Here is a 16,990-nt window from a genome sequence, read left to right on the forward strand (position 1 = left end):
TCTGTTAAATTCTGTACCTATTCAGAGTTAAGAATCCTTATTCTGCATTTATAGATAAATTAAAGGGATTTGCACTATTGCCAACTCTTGAGACTTTATCATGAACCTTATGATACTAGGCATTTTTCTGAAAGCCCCAACTCCTTGAATCATGTGATTTTATGAGTCTCTCTGCTTTTAATTTAAAAAAAAAAGTTTCTGGTCCTCATGGTTCTGGAGAAAAGCATGAAAACATGAACACTAAAAACTCAAAAACCAGAAGTCCAATGAAGAGCGCCAACATATTTTAAAACATCCTCATGATTTTTGAATGCTTGGAGTTGGTTTTATTTACAGTCAGATAATTTATGATCAATATCTTGGTATTTTATCCATGATATGAAGGTGACATTGTGGATTTTGTCATCAATCTGTGGAATTTATGTTCATCTTAGTATAACAAAAGGGTAGTGAAGGAAAACTGTGCGTCTTTTTAGTGTTTCATTAACTTTGAAGCAGGTGAGTAAGTAGGGCCAATGATCATTGAAATCAATGAGAGTCTTACCATGGCGTTCATGAACGCCATGATAAGCTGACTTTGGATGAGGCTTTCAAAGAAAATGTAAAGCATATTCTGGAATGGTTTAAGTAAAACATAATGATCATGTCATGGGTAAATTTAGGAAATATTTTTGAGCTTCAGATGGGAAATGATGTGATTATCAACAGGTAAGGAATCAATAGTGCCATCCATAGAGTAGCAGAATGCTTAGGGCTCTTAGCTAAATTCAGTTTCAGATGATTTTGCCAAAGCATTTACGAAATACTGTAGTTTTGTTCAAATACCACAGGGTTTAGACTCCAGGCTTAGGCAATCCCTTCGTGAACAGAGTAGAATATCAAATCCTATATACTGAAGATGTCCACACTGATACTATCAGAAGGTCCCCCAGCAGCAACATGATGAGAAGGGACAACAACATTGATGCACAGAGGAAGGCTCTCAGAGGCTGACAGATAAAGCTGCTGTAGTCAAAAAGTGTAATTTATTTTACAAGATTTAGAGAGAGAGGGATTAATCCTGCTCTCAGATGAAGCATAGATCAGGATGGCACCCCGAAGATTTATTGTCCATGTTTCCCATGTAAACTCTGGAGGTGAAATCCTGGCCCTACCAAAGTCATGTGGAGTTTGCCATTGACTTCACTGGGGCCATGATTTCATCCTATGTTGCCTAGTGCTTATGCTGTAGGTTTTACCAACTTTACCTTATCTGTCCACTCCTACAATCAGATAAGTGAAGTGAAGACATACTAGAGATTAGGTAATTAAATGAAATAGTGTTTTTTAGGCAGCATTCTTGAGCAGGGAGACGTCACTAGATTTTATTTGGTTTCCATGCCAGCATCTCTCAAATGGACTTTGTACCTCATATAGAGACTTCCAGTTATACATTCGGGTTTTAAGCTATGAGAGACAGAAAGAGAGGACTCATAAAAAAAAAATTTACTCTCTCATTTTGTTTGTCTCCAAAGACATATGTGGAACCGTCCACATGAAGTCGTCCAAGTCAAACAGGTTGACCAGGTGCAGAAACTGGTTTCATAATCTTTCATTGGCTTTTGTGTATGACAGAGTAGTTGGCAAGACTTCTCCTTAATATACCTCTTGCTATTAATGTCATGATTTTACATCAGTGTTATCAAAACTAAATGAAGTTTCAGAATCTCTCTCTTCCCTTCCTCTGTCCCTCTCTATGACCCGTCTTTTCCTTATAGTCCTGTCTTTTCCTCAACTCCTCTGTGATCTTCTAGAGCCATTCTTTATCCCATAAGCCCCAGTTCCTTCCCATCCTGTGACACTCCAGTGAGATACCAATCCCTCATTGCCTCAGGATCAAACATCTGATAGATCTGCCCCACCTCTCAGTCCAGTGCAAATCTTTACTTTGATGTTCCAGCTTCTTAGTTATGCTCTCTGTGTTAAATGCATCTACTAATCAATGTGGTCCAGCCTCCATAGCCATTATACATAATTCAACACCATCTAATATTTGGCTAAGCAGCTTTTCTTTATCATCATAGGACTGGGATTCTGATGGGCTGCTTATGCTACTTCAGCCATCTTTAATTTTTGTGGTAAATTGTGCCCTGGACTTGTATCCTCCCTGTACCTCATGTGGAAATAAGTGTAATGGAATGGCATTGGAGTGGAGAGTGTTGACTAACTTAGAAATGTTCACATGCTTTAGTCAGAGATATACCTAGTTAAAAGGGGCAGAATAGGACCCAGAATGTCCTTTATGCTGCACGAATGCCCTGTGTCACATACCCCAGGACCAGCCTGAATTCTGATCTTATTTAACAGCTCTATTGAAAGTGGCCAGCACCTAGTATTCCCACTTTGCTGCCCATATTATCTGCTTGTCTTTCACCTTACCACTGATGGCTACTATATAGCCCACATCCTACCTGCAGTTTGCGTTGTTGTATTTGATTATTGCCTCCCAATACTCATCCACATGTAGTGTTACATACCATAACTCTTTTAACTGTAGAGGGAAAATCTAATGCACTTTGGATGCTAAGTTTGTTTATTTTTCCAGAATGGTCACACCTTTTGCCTGCATAGGCCTTTAATTTGAAAGATATAAAAGGAAGAAGAAAGTTCCCTATCTGAACACTTCAGATAAAGTGCCAGCTGTATTTCCTGTCTCTTGAAAGTTTTACAGATGGAAGCTGTAAAGTGTTTTGCCTGCATTTAGTCAGTGCTGCATCCTTATAGATGAAAAATGTAGTTTTAAGTCAAAATTTGTTTATAAGTTTATAAGGTTAGGTGTTTGTTATAGATCTGCCATTGTCATACCTTGATTCATGGATTTAGCATAATCAGTTGATGTCAGTGTGAACATTTCACATACCTTTCCTTTTATTTATCATTAGCAGAGTGATTTATATCCTGTTATGAAAAGTACAAAATACATAGCTTAAAGCAGGCTAGTACAAATTAATAAAATTATCCTGGAGATGTGGTGGCGAGGGGAAGTGAGATTGCAGTGAGAATTTGCACTGAACATAACATGCCAGTTTGTTAAAATTGGACGTTCACAGGATTGACAATTGTTTAAAATAAAAGGCCAAATTCATCTGTGGTGTGACTCCATGGAAATGCACCAGGGATGATTTTATCTGTGGTCAAGCTTTTCATAAGACAAACCACTGAAATGCTGATAGTGATGTCACTGTTGATTTCAAACTTTTCTTAACGTTATAACCACAATTGTAACAGGAAGAGCAACACATAGTGAACATCCTGTGTTTTGTCCTTGGTGTCAGTTTAAACAAATCTGGCAGATTTTTCCTGTTATTTTTTGTTATAAATGGAGATCATGCAAACACAGAATTGTTTTTTATTTGAATTAAATAAAATTTTTAAAGGTTAAATATGTGAGTAACAAAATAAAACAAAAAAAAACTACACACAATCCCAAAACCCAAATCCATCATTGGCACAGGTATTTCACAATTATGCAGCAGAATGAGAACAGTGCAAGACAACAAACCTTCTGTGCAATACATATTAATCCAAGCAGTACCCAATGACATTTTTAATGATGTAGAAGCATGTTAATGTGACCTCTACTCAACTGCATTCTGTAAATTCACTTTTTACAATTATCTTATTTCCAGGGTTAAAACTACCTAATTTGTTGGTGTGATTTATTACCCACGTGCGGCAAAACTGCTGCTGCATCAAGCTGTCTCTTCTTCCCCCCCCTCCCTGGTGTATATTAAGTGGTATTGAAACAGCTGCCTCAATTTCCCCATGTGGCTTTTGGCCTCAAAGTCCTTCACTTAAAGTCAAACAGAAAATAGCAAAACAACTGAATCTTTAGCCCACCTGGACTCAGCTGGTAGACTTCTTCCTTGTAGGCTAGCCCCAGCTTCAGACCATCCCAACAGTTTCACTTCCACCACCCAGTGGTGTTACACTTTCCCTCTACCCAGGGTTCCAAGTAGGCTACAGTTCCTGATTGGCCTCTATTTCCAGTCAGGCTTACAGCTCAGGACTTAGCTTTCAAAGCTTCTCTCAGCCCAAGAGTGAAAGCTCCCAGGTACCTCTCACCTGAGTCTCTTCCCTGGTCCCTCTTCTAGCCCCAACCTACCAGTTTCATCGCCTATTTACTTGACACCATTCCAGGTACAGCCTGGTAACTTAATAGGCTTCTCAGGCCACTTAATTCTTTTGTCACTGTGTGCGTTTCTATGCCCCATCGCACCAGGTCACGTATATTTTGGGTTCAGGGTGCTTTCCTTCCCACACAACAAAGAAAATAGTGGACAAATCTTAAAAGGACCAAATGCTGTACTCTGTTTCCTTAGTGGGTTGCACCAGGGTAACAGAAGACAATTGTCCCAGATGGATTGAGTTAGGGGTTTAATCCCTCATCACGTTCATTCAGAATGCAGTGGTGTGGGTCTTAAAAATCAGGGGAGAGATGAAAAGTGACCAGCTTTGTTAAATACAGAAGTAGATATGGGGAAGGAGTAAAATTTTTTAAAAGCATTTAAATGTGAGGAATTTATCTGTTAATTTAAAAATAAACTGACAAGTGATTTTGGATATTACCACTTAGTGGCCACTAAGGACTAGATTGGGCCTACCCCTGCATGGCTGAGCAGGGGGAAGATGCGAGGACTTCACCCCTTTGATATCTTGTATATGGATCAGGCGCAGCCATGGTCCCATGCTCAAGGAAACAAGGGTAATGATTTTTATATATGTAAATACCACAGTAGTGCCCAGAGACTCTGCTCCCTGCTAGCCCTCAAGGGGTGCAAAGCAGCCCAAAGCGGGAGGGGGAAGGCTAGATGCATCGGGGGAGCACAGTACTCTAACCTAAAGGCGTTCTCACTGTCCCCCCTCATTCTTCTTTTATCATCATCCTCTAGCTCCTTTCCCTCAGCCTCCAAGCATTCTATTGTTTCTGTTCTATTCCAGCTTCTCAAACAGCCGTTCCATCTCATTCAGCTTCAAGCTCCTTCCATGTGCTGGTTGCTCAGTTTATCTTTACTGTCTTTCCCCCAATTCTTTGTTCTTCTCTAATTCATTTCTCTCTCTCTCTCATAATGGGCGACTAACCTCAACAGGGTCCCTAATGATCTCTTCTTCTGTGCAAAGAGACTAGCCTTTCCACTGCACTTACTTTTCTGTGCTACCTTCGACACAATTGCCCATGACTCTTTCCTACCCTGTTGGACTCCAGGTAATTAAATCTTGACCACTAATTGGTGAGCTGTCACCTCCTCCTTTCCAGCCTCCCAGCACCACAACTCTTCCACCTCCATCCACCTTTCTTTTTCATCCCCACTGTTCATATCACTTCACTGGTTTCCACATTAAATTTAAGCTCTTTATTCTCCCTTCAGAGCTTGGCACAGCTCTACCCTCACCTACTTCTTTGTTCTTGTTTATGTCTCATATCCTCTGTTCCTCCCAATACTTCCTCATAATTACTCCCTTTGTGTCCTATTCCCACTCTTCGCTTCATGATCTTTTCCATGCCACACCTTAACACTTGGAACAGCCTTCTCTTCTTCCTGCAAGTCCCTGCATAACATCTGTGTTTTTCACTTAGCTTTCCACTATCAACTTCCTCTCCAAAACTGCCTGATCTGAATTTTCTGCATGATTTTTGTATCATTCATGTTGTATTTGTCTGAATTAGTGTAAGCTCCCCATGGCAGAGACCTGACATCTGATATGTTTGTAAAGGATTGTGTATATCTATAGAAGAGCATCAATAATAAATAAGGAGTCAGTTGTTCCTGATGGTAGGTGCTGCAGAGAAGACTTTTGTGTTGGTAACAATGTGTAGACTGGTGGCACGGTCTAGCCAGAGGCGTCAAGACCCTTCCTCAGGCCCAGGCTCCGAGGGAGGCCACAGCACCTTGGTCTAAGGGGATAAGCTCACGGCTTACTAGTCTTTGGCCTCGGCCAGGCGGGCATCTATGGCAGTCTGTAGCCCCCTGGCCCTCATGGAGGGCAGGGCTAGTAAGGAGTCCACGGCCCCGCCTGCCCAACAGGCGGGGTGGGCCAGCAGTCTATTGCCTCCAGCCCTCAGGCAGGACGGGGCAGGCGAAGCAGTCTATAGCCAAGCAGTCTGGTGCCAGCCCTCAGAACAGGCAGGCCAGGCAAAGCTGTTTACAGCCCCCGGCCCTCAAGCCGGGCGGGGCTGGTGAAGTAGTCAGTAGCCCCCGGCCTTCCAATAGGCGGAGCGAGCAAAGCAGTCTACAGCCCCCGGCCCTCAAGCCGGGCAGGGCTAGTCAAGGAGTCAATATCCCCCAGCCCTCAAGCAAGCGGGGCAGGCAAAATAGTCTAAAGCCCCTGGCCTTATTGGTAGGCGGGGCTGGTAAAGCTCGCCCACCTCTGGGCGCTCAGAGGAAGCCAAGCACCCCCGGGGGGCACCAACCAGGCCAGCGGCGATGATCCTAGCCGTCTGGTCCCTGTGACCACCCTTCCTCCTCCGTCGCGGGATGTCACCTCTGCTCGGGCCTCAGGGGTGACCCGTCCGGGTGAATGGGCAGGCCCCGGCGCAGTCCAGCGGGGCCTGCGGAGTAGAGGGAGCCAGGGCCGCCAGTGTTGGGTACTGGAGGGAGCTGGCCCCAGGAGGAGCCCTCCCCTCCTCCTGCTGCCCTGCCCACATTTTCCCAAGCCCCGACTCCTGTGCTCTTGCCCCCCGGCCCTGCCCTCATTGACCGGCCCTCCGCCCTGCACTCCCTCCCCCTCCTTCCCGAGGCAGGGGAGAGCCCCTGCAAGACCATGAAGGGGGCTGCTGGAGCCAGGCCTTCCGCCGTGCCCCCTGCTGGAGCCCAGCGGGCAGCACCAGCCGAGGAAGCCAGGGTGGAAGAAGTGGGCCACACCATCTCCACCCTGGAGTCCCTCCTCGAGGGAGCCCCGGTGGCAAGCCCGCCCGCCCCCTTGTCCTCTGAGCCCCTCCGCTGGTGCTGAAGCAACCTTGGCCGCCACTGAAGAGGATCTTGTGGTGGCGGGGGAGGACCTCTCATGCATCTTTGATGAGCTTGATGCCCTGGGTCTGAACCCGGCCTGGCAGGGGGGAGACAAATCCCCCCCCACCACCACCACCCATGGAGGGCCTCGAGTGGAGCAGCGCTCAGCCGCCCCTCTCTCTCTCCTCCCTCCCTTCTCAGGCTGCTACTCCCAGTGCTGTCCCTGGGGTACCCCTAGGTCCCTCCACCTGCCTGGCCGGCAGCGACTCCCCCGTCGAGGCCGCCGCAGCCCCTGTGGCAACGACTGGGGACGAGAAGTCAGGCTCCGGGCCCCCAGGCATCCCTTCCTCTGTTGTGGGACAGCTGCCCCTCCTACCCCTGAGGGTGCCAGCCTGGCTCCCCCTTCATCTGGAGCTGAAGCCACTGGCGCCGAGACCTCCAAGACGCCTGGGCCCAGCCCCATGGAGGACACCCCCCCCCCATCACCCACCCATTTAGCTCCTGGCCCTGATCAGGAGGCACTGACCCCCGCTGGTCCGGTTGCACGGGCTGTGGTCCCCTCCCCTGATCCCAGCCCTGACCCCTCTCCTGACCCTTGCCCTGACCCTGCCCAAGCTCCCTCCTCCCTCCCTGCCCTCGATCCTGCCCCAAGTCCGCTCCCCACCCCTGATCATTCCCTTCCTCCCCTCACCACCTGCGCCTCTGCCGCCCCTGATGTCATCTCCTTTCCCCTCGAGGGTTCCCAGGGAGTGACCTTTGCATTCACCTCTCCAGCCTGCCTGGGGTTGCGGTCTTCCCTCTGCCGCTGTTCCCAGTGCCTGCTCCAACGGACCATGAGGCTGCCGCAGGGGCCGGGCCGGGCTGGAGGGCAACCTGCCCCCCAAAGTGCTGCAGGACGAGCTGCACACCTTCCCTCCTGGACACGCGGGGTACCTGGAACCAGTTGCAGCTCGCCCTGCAGTGCTGGGGGGACTTCCACCGCATCCTCAGAGCTGTGAGGGCCATACTGAAGGAGGGCAAAGGGACCGGGAAGCGGGACGCCATGGCCTACCAGCGGGCCCACAACTTCCGTGACGCCCTGGTGACCTTCAGGACTGGCCGCAGGTTGCTGCGGAGCCCGACAGGAGCCGCTAGCGCTCCTGCCCACGAGGATCCCCCACAGCCCTCCTCATGCCTGTCACCTTCACAATCTTGAACGCCCAGGGCTGTCAGACGGGTCTCTGCAGGAACCAGGTGCTCTCCTTCCTTCGGGAGGGAGAGTATGCTGTGGTGTTCCTGCAGGAGACCCACACTGATCTGGCTGCCGAGGCATGCTGGAGTGGGGGGGACGGGGTGTACCTTAATCACCTCTTCGCCTGCGTGGGCGGAGTGGCCACCCTGTTCTCCCCCGACCTGCAGCCCAAGGTGCTGGGGGTCGCCGAGGTTGTGCTGGGCCGCCTGCTGCACCTCTGGGTCCACATGGAGGGGCTGGCATTGAACCTTATCAACGCCTACGCCCCGACATCGGGCCCGGAGTGGGTGTGGTTCTTCCAACAGGCATCCACCTTCCTCGGCACCCTGGACCTCGCGAATGCCTGGTCCTGGGCGGGGACTTTAACACCACCCTCAAGGAACGAGCCCGCACGGGGACCGAGCAGTGTCCGGCCACCACGGACGTCCTCTAGTCGATTATAGACCTTCACTCTCTAGTGGATGTCTGGTGCGACCACCACCCTGAGGACGTCGTCACCTTCACCTATGTCCGGGTGGGGGACAATCAGTCGTGCCACTCCCGGTTGGACCGCATCTATTTCTCCCGTTACCATCTTTCACAGGCCCACTCCTCCTGCGTCCGGCCGGCCATGTTCTCGGATCACCACGTGGTGACCCTGACAGCCTCTCTCACTGTGGAGAGGCTGGGGTCAGCCTACTAGCACTTTAACAATAGCGTGCTGGAGGACGTGGGCTTCGTGGCTTCCTTCCAGGAGTTCTGGCTGGCCCGGCAAGGGCAGAGGCACGCCTTTCCCTCGACGCGGCGCTGGTGGGACGTAGGGAAGGTGCGCGCCCAGCTCTTCTTCTGCGACTACACGCAGGGGGCCAGCCGGCAAAGGGATGCAGGGATAGGGCAGCTGGAGCGGGAGGTCTTAGAGCTGGAGAGGCATCTGGCTGCCAGCCCTGAGGATCCATCCCTCTGCAGAGCGTGCCGGGAGAAGCGGGAGGAGCTCCGGGCCCTCTAAGACCTTTGGGCTCGGGGTGCCTTCGTTCGATCCCGCATCCATCTCTTTTGGGAGATGGATCATGGCTCCCGCTTCTTCTACGCCCTGGAGAAACAGAGTGGGGCCTGGAAGCACATCACCTGCCTTCTGGCGGAGGACGGCGCCCCCCTTACGGATCCGGTGGCAATGCGCAGAAGGGCCAGGGTCTTCTACGCTACCCTCTTCTCCCCAGATCCAACCAAAGCTGCCGCCCGCAGGGTGCTCTGGAATGAACTTCCCACAGTCAGTGTGTGTGACCGGGACCGGCTGGAGCTGCCTCTCACTCTAGCCGAGTTCTCGGAAGCCCTCCACCTCATGCCCACGAACAAATCCCCGGGCATGGACGGGCTGACCGTGAAGTTCTACCGCGCGTTCTGGGACATCCTCGGCCCAGACCTGGCCACTGTCTGCGAGGCCAGCGGAGAGCTCCCCATCTAGTGCAGGCGGGCCGTGCTCACCCTGCTGCCCAAGAAGGGGGACCTCTGCGACTTTCAGAACTGGCGTCCCATCTCGCTCCTCACCACGGACTATAAAATCGTGGCCAAGGCCATCTCGCTGAGGCTGGGGTCCGTGCTGCAGGACATGGTCCACCCCGACCAGACTTACACCGTCCCGGGCCATATCATCTTTGATAATCTCTACCTGGTCCAGAGCTCGGGTGCATGGATGGTCTGTCATTCGTCCTTCTGTCCCTGGACCAGGAGAAGGTGTTCGACAGGATGGACCACGGGTATCTCCTGGGCACCCTGTGGGCGTTCGGCTTCAGGCCCGTTTCATGGGTTTTCTCTGGGTGCTGTACGTCTCCGCGGAGTGCCTGGTCAAGCTCAACTGGACCTTGACTGAACCAGTCAGCTTCGGACGAGGAGTGCGTCAAGGCTGTCTGCTGTCGGGCCAGGTCGGACGACCTGGTGCAGTTGGAAGCCTGCCTGGCCATCTACTCAGCAACCTCCTCTGCCTGGATCAACTGTGTCAAGAGCTCTGGCCTGATAGTAGGGGCCAGGTAGCGGGCAGGCGAACTCTCTCCCACCCGCACTTCAATCCATCTGGTGGAGCACAGGTCCACTGCTTTATCTGGGCGTCTACCTCTCTGCCACCCATCCCTCCCCGCTGGAGAACTGGCAAGATTTGGTGGGTAGGGTGTCTGAGCGGTAGCAGAGATGGACGGGACTGCTCTGGTGCCTCTCCCTTCGGAGGAGGGCACTGGTGCTCAACCAGCTAGTCCTGTCCATGCTCTGGTACCAACTCAACACCCTGGTCCCACCCCCGAGACTCCTGGCCCACCTCCAGTGGTCGATACTGGAGTTCTTTTGGTCAGGACTGCACTGGGTCTCTGCAGGGATCCTGAGTTTCCCCCTGGAGGAAGGAGGGCAAGGCCTGTGTTGCCTCCGCAGCCAGGTCCACACCTTCCGCCTCCAGGCCCCGCAGAGACTCCTTTATAGTGCAGGTAGTCCGGCATGGAGCCACTTGACGCATGCCTTCCTCCTCCGAGGGCTCCGATACGACCAGCAACTCCTTTATCTCCATCTGAGAGGTCTTCCGCAAGACCTCTCCGAGCTGCCGGTCTTCTACCAGGACCTCCTCCGAGCCTGGAGGCTGGTCTCAGCTGAGGACTGAGGTTCTGGCCCACTTCCCAGATTACAAATAGTACACAGTGGAACTGTAAAAGAGGAAGCCACTCCTAGATGAGCAGTGGCAAAGGGGGTTATGTTTGAGCTGTAAGATCAATGTCCCAGCAAATAATCTGAGCAATTTTTTGCATGTTGGACTATTTTATATAATATTGCTTTAAAATGTCCAATGTAGCTAACAGGAACACACCTTAATATTAAAGGTCAAACAATGTTGCATACCTCCTGGGGCTATAGAGGTTTGCACAAACTTTTCACGACAGCAAGCAACCTAGTACCCTGTAGGTGTTTACAACTCTGAATAATTATGGTATTTCCAAACAATTAATTATGTATCTAGCAAAACAAGAAACCTGACTGTTATGCTTTGCAACATAGCCTTCAGGGGCTGTAGCCTTTTGTGATATGTCACACACAGGCTTTTCAGGTCTCATAAGATTAAAGTGGTGTTAAAATTCCACTCTTAGGGATGGGAGTGAAAGATTGGTATTTTTCCTTGCCTGTTCCCTAGACTCGGTTTTCCCAAACATCTGCACGTTTGTCTGCACGTCTCACATGCCTTTACATGAACATAAAACTTGTAAGCTTTTGTTTTTGATGTGGGTGTAAAATGTACCCAGACTCGTGCATGAACATTTAAATAAACAGTTAATGAATGATGAGACCATTCTTAAACGTGCACTGAAGAGAGTCCATCTAGCTGTGAGAGTTATTAATAACTATGGATCAGAGTAAGCTCCTACAACGTTGTAAATCTGAAGTTGTTCGTTTGAAGCCAGTATTGTTACTCCAATTTACACTGCTGTGAGAGCAGAATCTCACTATGTGCACAATAAAACATTGGATGTGAAATTCTACAGACTGATTCAGTCTCCAGTGATGGTTGCTACAATAAAGACTGCAAGATTTGGAACTTTGGCTTTAAAGCAGATCATTCAAGTCCAGAAAATACATATGTTTGTAACTCTGTACACTGCAAATACTGTAAATACTGTGTAAATAATTGTACAGGGCTAATATCTCCATCACACCAAATATCTAATGTGCTCTTAAAAAGAGCTAATTATGAATAATGAAATCAGCCTTGCTACAAGGATCCTGGATTTTGTGACCCACTAGAGGTCCCTTCAAACCTAAATAATTCTTTCAAAATAATACAGTGATTGTTTTTTAAATGAGGTTCTAAATTTTAAAAGACACATGGTAACAACTTTAAAGTTTAGTAGAAATAAGGAGCCATTTATAAGCAAATATTCAATTTTGCATCAGAAATTCAGTAGAGATAATAATTTAATAGGCATGAAATTGGGTAAGTCTAAACTGTTGAAACAGTAAATAGTTCTGATATTGCCAGAAATTAAATATTCATTCAACATGCGCTCAGTAAACTTTAAAAGTTATCTGCATGAAAAAAAGACAATAACTGACAAACATTCAAAAGATACTGCTAACATTTTAGTTTTCATTTCCTGTTCTTCAAGTGTAGTTCATTCCCAGACAGAATCCATTTCACATGTTCATACACCCTAGAAAAACACCTCCCCCTGAAAGTTGGAATCATGCATCTTAGTAAGTATTTCAGTTATGCTATTGACGTCAATGCAGTCATTAAATAGATTGCTGGTCCTCCCATCAGTAAACTTGTGCCAAGAACCTAGAGGCAGACACGTTTTAAAAGAAGAACATCAGGTTTTCTTTTAGCAGTTAGGGAGAATAAGGGGAAAGTTTCTTTTAAAGGTTTCCATGCTTCACAGTATTCTCTTATTTTAAAACTTAATTTACTTATTCTCTGATAAGTTGCTGCATTTACTAGGATATGGTTGTTCTGTTACTATGTACATAAACAAACTCTACATGAGACTCTAAAGAGTACCTTCTTGTGATGAACTCTAGCTGGAAAATGACACCCATTTTACGTCTCACGGTTAAATTTATTTCTATATCAAGTAACATAAGATATTCAGGCAAACCTTTTTAGCCTTTGACTCCACAAGTTCTTCAAGGATTGATTTCATTACATCTTTTTCAAAAAATAGCCTTCATTTCTCATCTCACTGGCTCTGCAGATATACAAACTAATCATGATTCCATAGCAACTGATAAAAACTGTTTTCCCCTCAGCCACACCTGTGGAGTGTTATATTAGACATTTGACACGTGTTACTCCCATCATGCAGTGTGTCATTCCATCAGGTCCGACTGCCATCTATGGCAGCTGGGCAGCTATCAATGATGTCAGAGGGACTCCCCAAGTGTAGTCAAGGAGTCATTCTGTAATTCTAATGCAGGGTGGGCTCTTCCAAGTCTGACTGACAGATTCATTCATTATGAGAACCAGGGAGATACGTACATCCTAAAGCTGATCCCCATTTACTCTAGAGGCACAGTTCCAGGATGTACAGCTCTCTGGGACTTTTAACGGGAATAGATCTTACAGTCAGACAAGGACTGTTAAGGGGCTATGAGCTGAAAAATTAGTTCTAGATGACACCCTCAAACAGATGGAGGAAGTAATCTTTCATTTGGCAGAATAACCAGGTATGTTACAAACAAAAACACTAATGCATTTTGAAGAGCATCTCAGGAATTGAAGCACTGTTTTCTTGATCTCGGCACTTCGTGATCAGCTCCACACTACTACTAAATTTAGTGCTGCATAAAGGCACCATTAGTTCTAAAAAGGGCTTCCCTCTTTTTGCTGATTTCTCACTGAATCATCCAGCCAGATGAAAGCCTGTGTTTGCAGTTTGCGTGGTCTTCTACAATGTGGGCATGAGGAGATGTGAGATATTCATAGAGATATACTTCCATGCTGTCACTTCTTTCACTCTACGTTCTTTAAACACACAGGGCCAACACGGAGGTTCTGTTACTGTTTTTGTACATCCCTAACTCAGGAAACACTCATTTTGAATTGTGTAAAACCTGTATATGAACTTCAGAATGATCGTGAGAGCCTGAATAATAAAACTTTGTGTCTCTTGTGCTGTGCAGGAGAATGGTAACTGCTTTATGGTAGAGAGGGGCTTGCATAGTACAGCTATTACATGTACTTTTTGTAAAATTGGGTCCTTATTGTTCTGACAAATATATAGCTGAGCCACAGGAAAAAAAATCTTCTAACCAATAGTATGACTTGCTTTTTAAGATGAGAGGAGTGTCTTATGCATGCTTTAGTGAGGAATGTTGGATCCCTCATTGTCCTAATGGCTTAACCTCCTTCAAACTCCATGTCATGATGATTTTCTAGCTGATGAGAACTGAAAATGACTCCTATCAGACCCCATCACTTCATTCCTGCATCAGATACTGGGGTCACTGCTGACTGATATAAAGTTCTCCTGCCTCCCATGGGATCGATCTCACTGCTTTAGCAGTGCATCCCTGCCCTGGCAAGCACAGGGAGCAGAAGATTGACTCTGAGTATCAGCAGTGAATCATTCGCAAGGAGATATGAGGCACTAATCCCAGGACCAGAACTGTCCTTGAACAGTCCCAATATTAACAATTTTTTCTTCATGTATTTATTCCAATGTAAGATGCTTAAATGAAGCCTTTTTAAATGTAATTAAATCTTACATGGTATTTTGACTGCCTGTCATGGGCCAAATCGTGCAGTGCTTACTCAGGCAACTTTATTCAAGTTTATCAGGGTCAATGGGAATGAGGTCTGTGTAAGTACTGTAGCATTAGACCCAGTTGGTGAAATTCTGGCCCCACTGAAATGGGGAGTTTGCTGTTGCCTTCAGTAGTGTCAGGATTTCACCCAGAGTATTTAATTTTTTAAATCCAAATGGTTATTGTTTCATAATAACTATTACAAAGATGAAAACAGTATTTTATTAATGCATATACTAAACAGAGTTAATAGAAAGAGTGAAAGATTGGTCATTTGCTTTTGTTCCCCTTTTTATTTGCCACAATTCCAGCCTTTGTAACTGACCTGAAGAAGAGCTCTGTGCAGTGCAAAATCTTGTCTCTTTCACCAACAGAAGTTGGACCAGTAAAAGATATTACCTCACCTGTCTTGTCTCAGCCATTGTAACATATAATTTAGTCTCACTGCCCAAGCCCCAAAATAATGAAAAAAAGAAATCATACGTTAATGGCCTTCAGCATTCCAGTCACCCACGAATACTAAAATTGAATTACCAGTATCCACATCTCATGAGATTAAAAGAATTGTATTGCTAAAAATTGAATATGTCAAAGAAATATGTTAAAGAAATGTTAAACTTGATAGTTATCCATTCATTTTATCTTAATGTAGCAAGGTGTGTTTACCAAATGACAATTTATCCCTAAGACCTTCATAATTAGGATGCTCTTTTAGAAGTTCATCCATTATATAAACTATTGTTAATTTATTATATTTATAAGTAAGTATATGTGTAAAATTTCTTAAATTTGTTTAATTGGAAAAAATCAGTCCATTTATAAAATCTAAATTTATTAAATGTAGTTAATACATTTAGAAATGTAGAAATTTCACTATGAAATATTTTAAAGCTTAAAGACAATATGTTAGTTGGAAACCATGTGTGGCAGAAGTGCCTTCTTGTTTGTGGAGGAGCTAATAATAATAATTTTAGGAATTAAAAAAATTCAGTACAAACAGTGCATGTACGTGCCAGGTAGTAATGTTTTTTCGTGTACTACTGTATAGATATATTTCCGTTGAGGTCAGTGGCAAAACTCCCAATGTCATCTTCAGTGGGAGAAGGATCTGATCCTTTATTGAACATTCATTTATTATTATTATTAATTTATTTGTTTGCTAATTTGTATTGTGATTGTGTCTCAGAATCCCAGTCATGGATCACACCCCTGTTGTACAAGATGCTGTGAAGTTAATTATTTGTTTAAATTTAAATAATGTTTTTAAAAAGCCTGCTCTGTTATGCTCTATCACAAAAGAAATAATACAATAAAATCCCACCAGCAAAAATCATCATTTCAAGCAGGAAGTCATCCAGCCAATTACAAACTTTCCTTTACCCCACCTGCAGCCCTCTCCAAACCCCCTAGTAAACAGATGTCTTTTGCACTGTGCCTAGAAGGACGTTCAGGATGTTTTGGACCAAGAGGGAACAAGTTCCGGAGTCCCGGAGCCCTCACAGAGCCCTACCAACCACCCCCTCTTTTAATGAGTTGGGTCCAGCTTGAACGTCCATGCTGACCACAGCTGTGGCAGCATGTGACTGTTTTTCAAACAGTGCTTAGGAAGGTTTTCACTGTCTTGTCACTGATATCAAAATGCTTTGAAAAAGTCACATTTTACAATTGGCCTATTTTCTGACTAACTAGTGCACAATTATTTATGGTCATGAATCCAGGACACTTAGAATTACTCTGGTGGCTGCTCCCTCTGCAAAATGAGTGTAGAATTCTGTGGTATTTAACAACCTTTCAGTGCACCGAAATTGTGATGCTGAAACGTGAGTGTCTGTGGAACAGGCCACTTACATTAAAATAGTAGTGTTTTGCGTTGTACTGAAATATCTGAGAAGAACATTGTCTAACTGTTTAACCTCCTGGGACTCTCCCAAAACCAAGCTTAACGTGTCATGAGGCTGATCCAGTGAGGGGAAATTTCAGATAAATAAATATTGTGAATGTGGTGATGCATTAGCTAACATGGTGCTATAGAGACTATTGATAATAGCGTTTGACAGTTGTGAAATATTTTTCCCCTTTTTCTCTCAAAAACAGAACTTATTGAGAGAAATCCAGAGACAAGTTTCCAGGTCTAACGAGACATTTGCATTTCAGCATTAATCATTTATAAAATATGATCTATATCCAGATTCTAGTCAAAGGCATATGATCCTGAGTCAAGACTCCACCCTAATTCAAGCTTTTTGGATGGGATATTTCCAGGAGCTCCCATTACTTAAATTCCACAAACTTTTACCACTTCAATGTATAAGCAGCAAGTTAGACTTAGAACGTACCAACTAAAGAACTATCAGAGCTAAAGAACTAGAAGTCATGCCTCACAGCATGGAACAAAAATCAGAACAAGGTAGAAGATCATTACACCATGAGTTAGCAGTAATCGCTTATTCTGAGGCTACCTTAGGTAACCCATCCAGTGTGGGCAACTTAATGTGTTGGCCAAAAAGTCCATTATCATGAA

The 16,990-nt window shown here is 46.1% G+C and overlaps 1 protein-coding gene across 6 annotated transcripts in view; it reads left to right on the plus strand.

Annotated features, from left to right (window-relative positions):
* Nucleotides 1-16,990, plus strand: part of PDE4B (phosphodiesterase 4B) — a 321,202-nt gene that overhangs the window by 254,107 nt on the left and 50,105 nt on the right. Inside the window, exon 5 of one of the 6 annotated variants that reach the window (XM_067535629.1) lies at nucleotides 16,884-16,947. The exons of the other annotated variants lie outside the window; for them this stretch is intronic. Within the exon in view, the coding sequence (XP_067391730.1) occupies nucleotides 16,884-16,947 (64 nt within the window). The remainder of the gene's footprint in view (nucleotides 1-16,883; nucleotides 16,948-16,990) is intronic. 6 annotated transcript variants of the gene reach the window in all.

This window comes from Emydura macquarii, unplaced genomic scaffold (assembly GCF_026122565.2).
Source record: "Emydura macquarii macquarii isolate MOO-44397 ecotype Brisbane River unplaced genomic scaffold, CSIRO-AGI_Emac_v2 contig_3506, whole genome shotgun sequence".
Taxonomy (NCBI): Eukaryota; Metazoa; Chordata; order Testudines; family Chelidae; genus Emydura; species Emydura macquarii.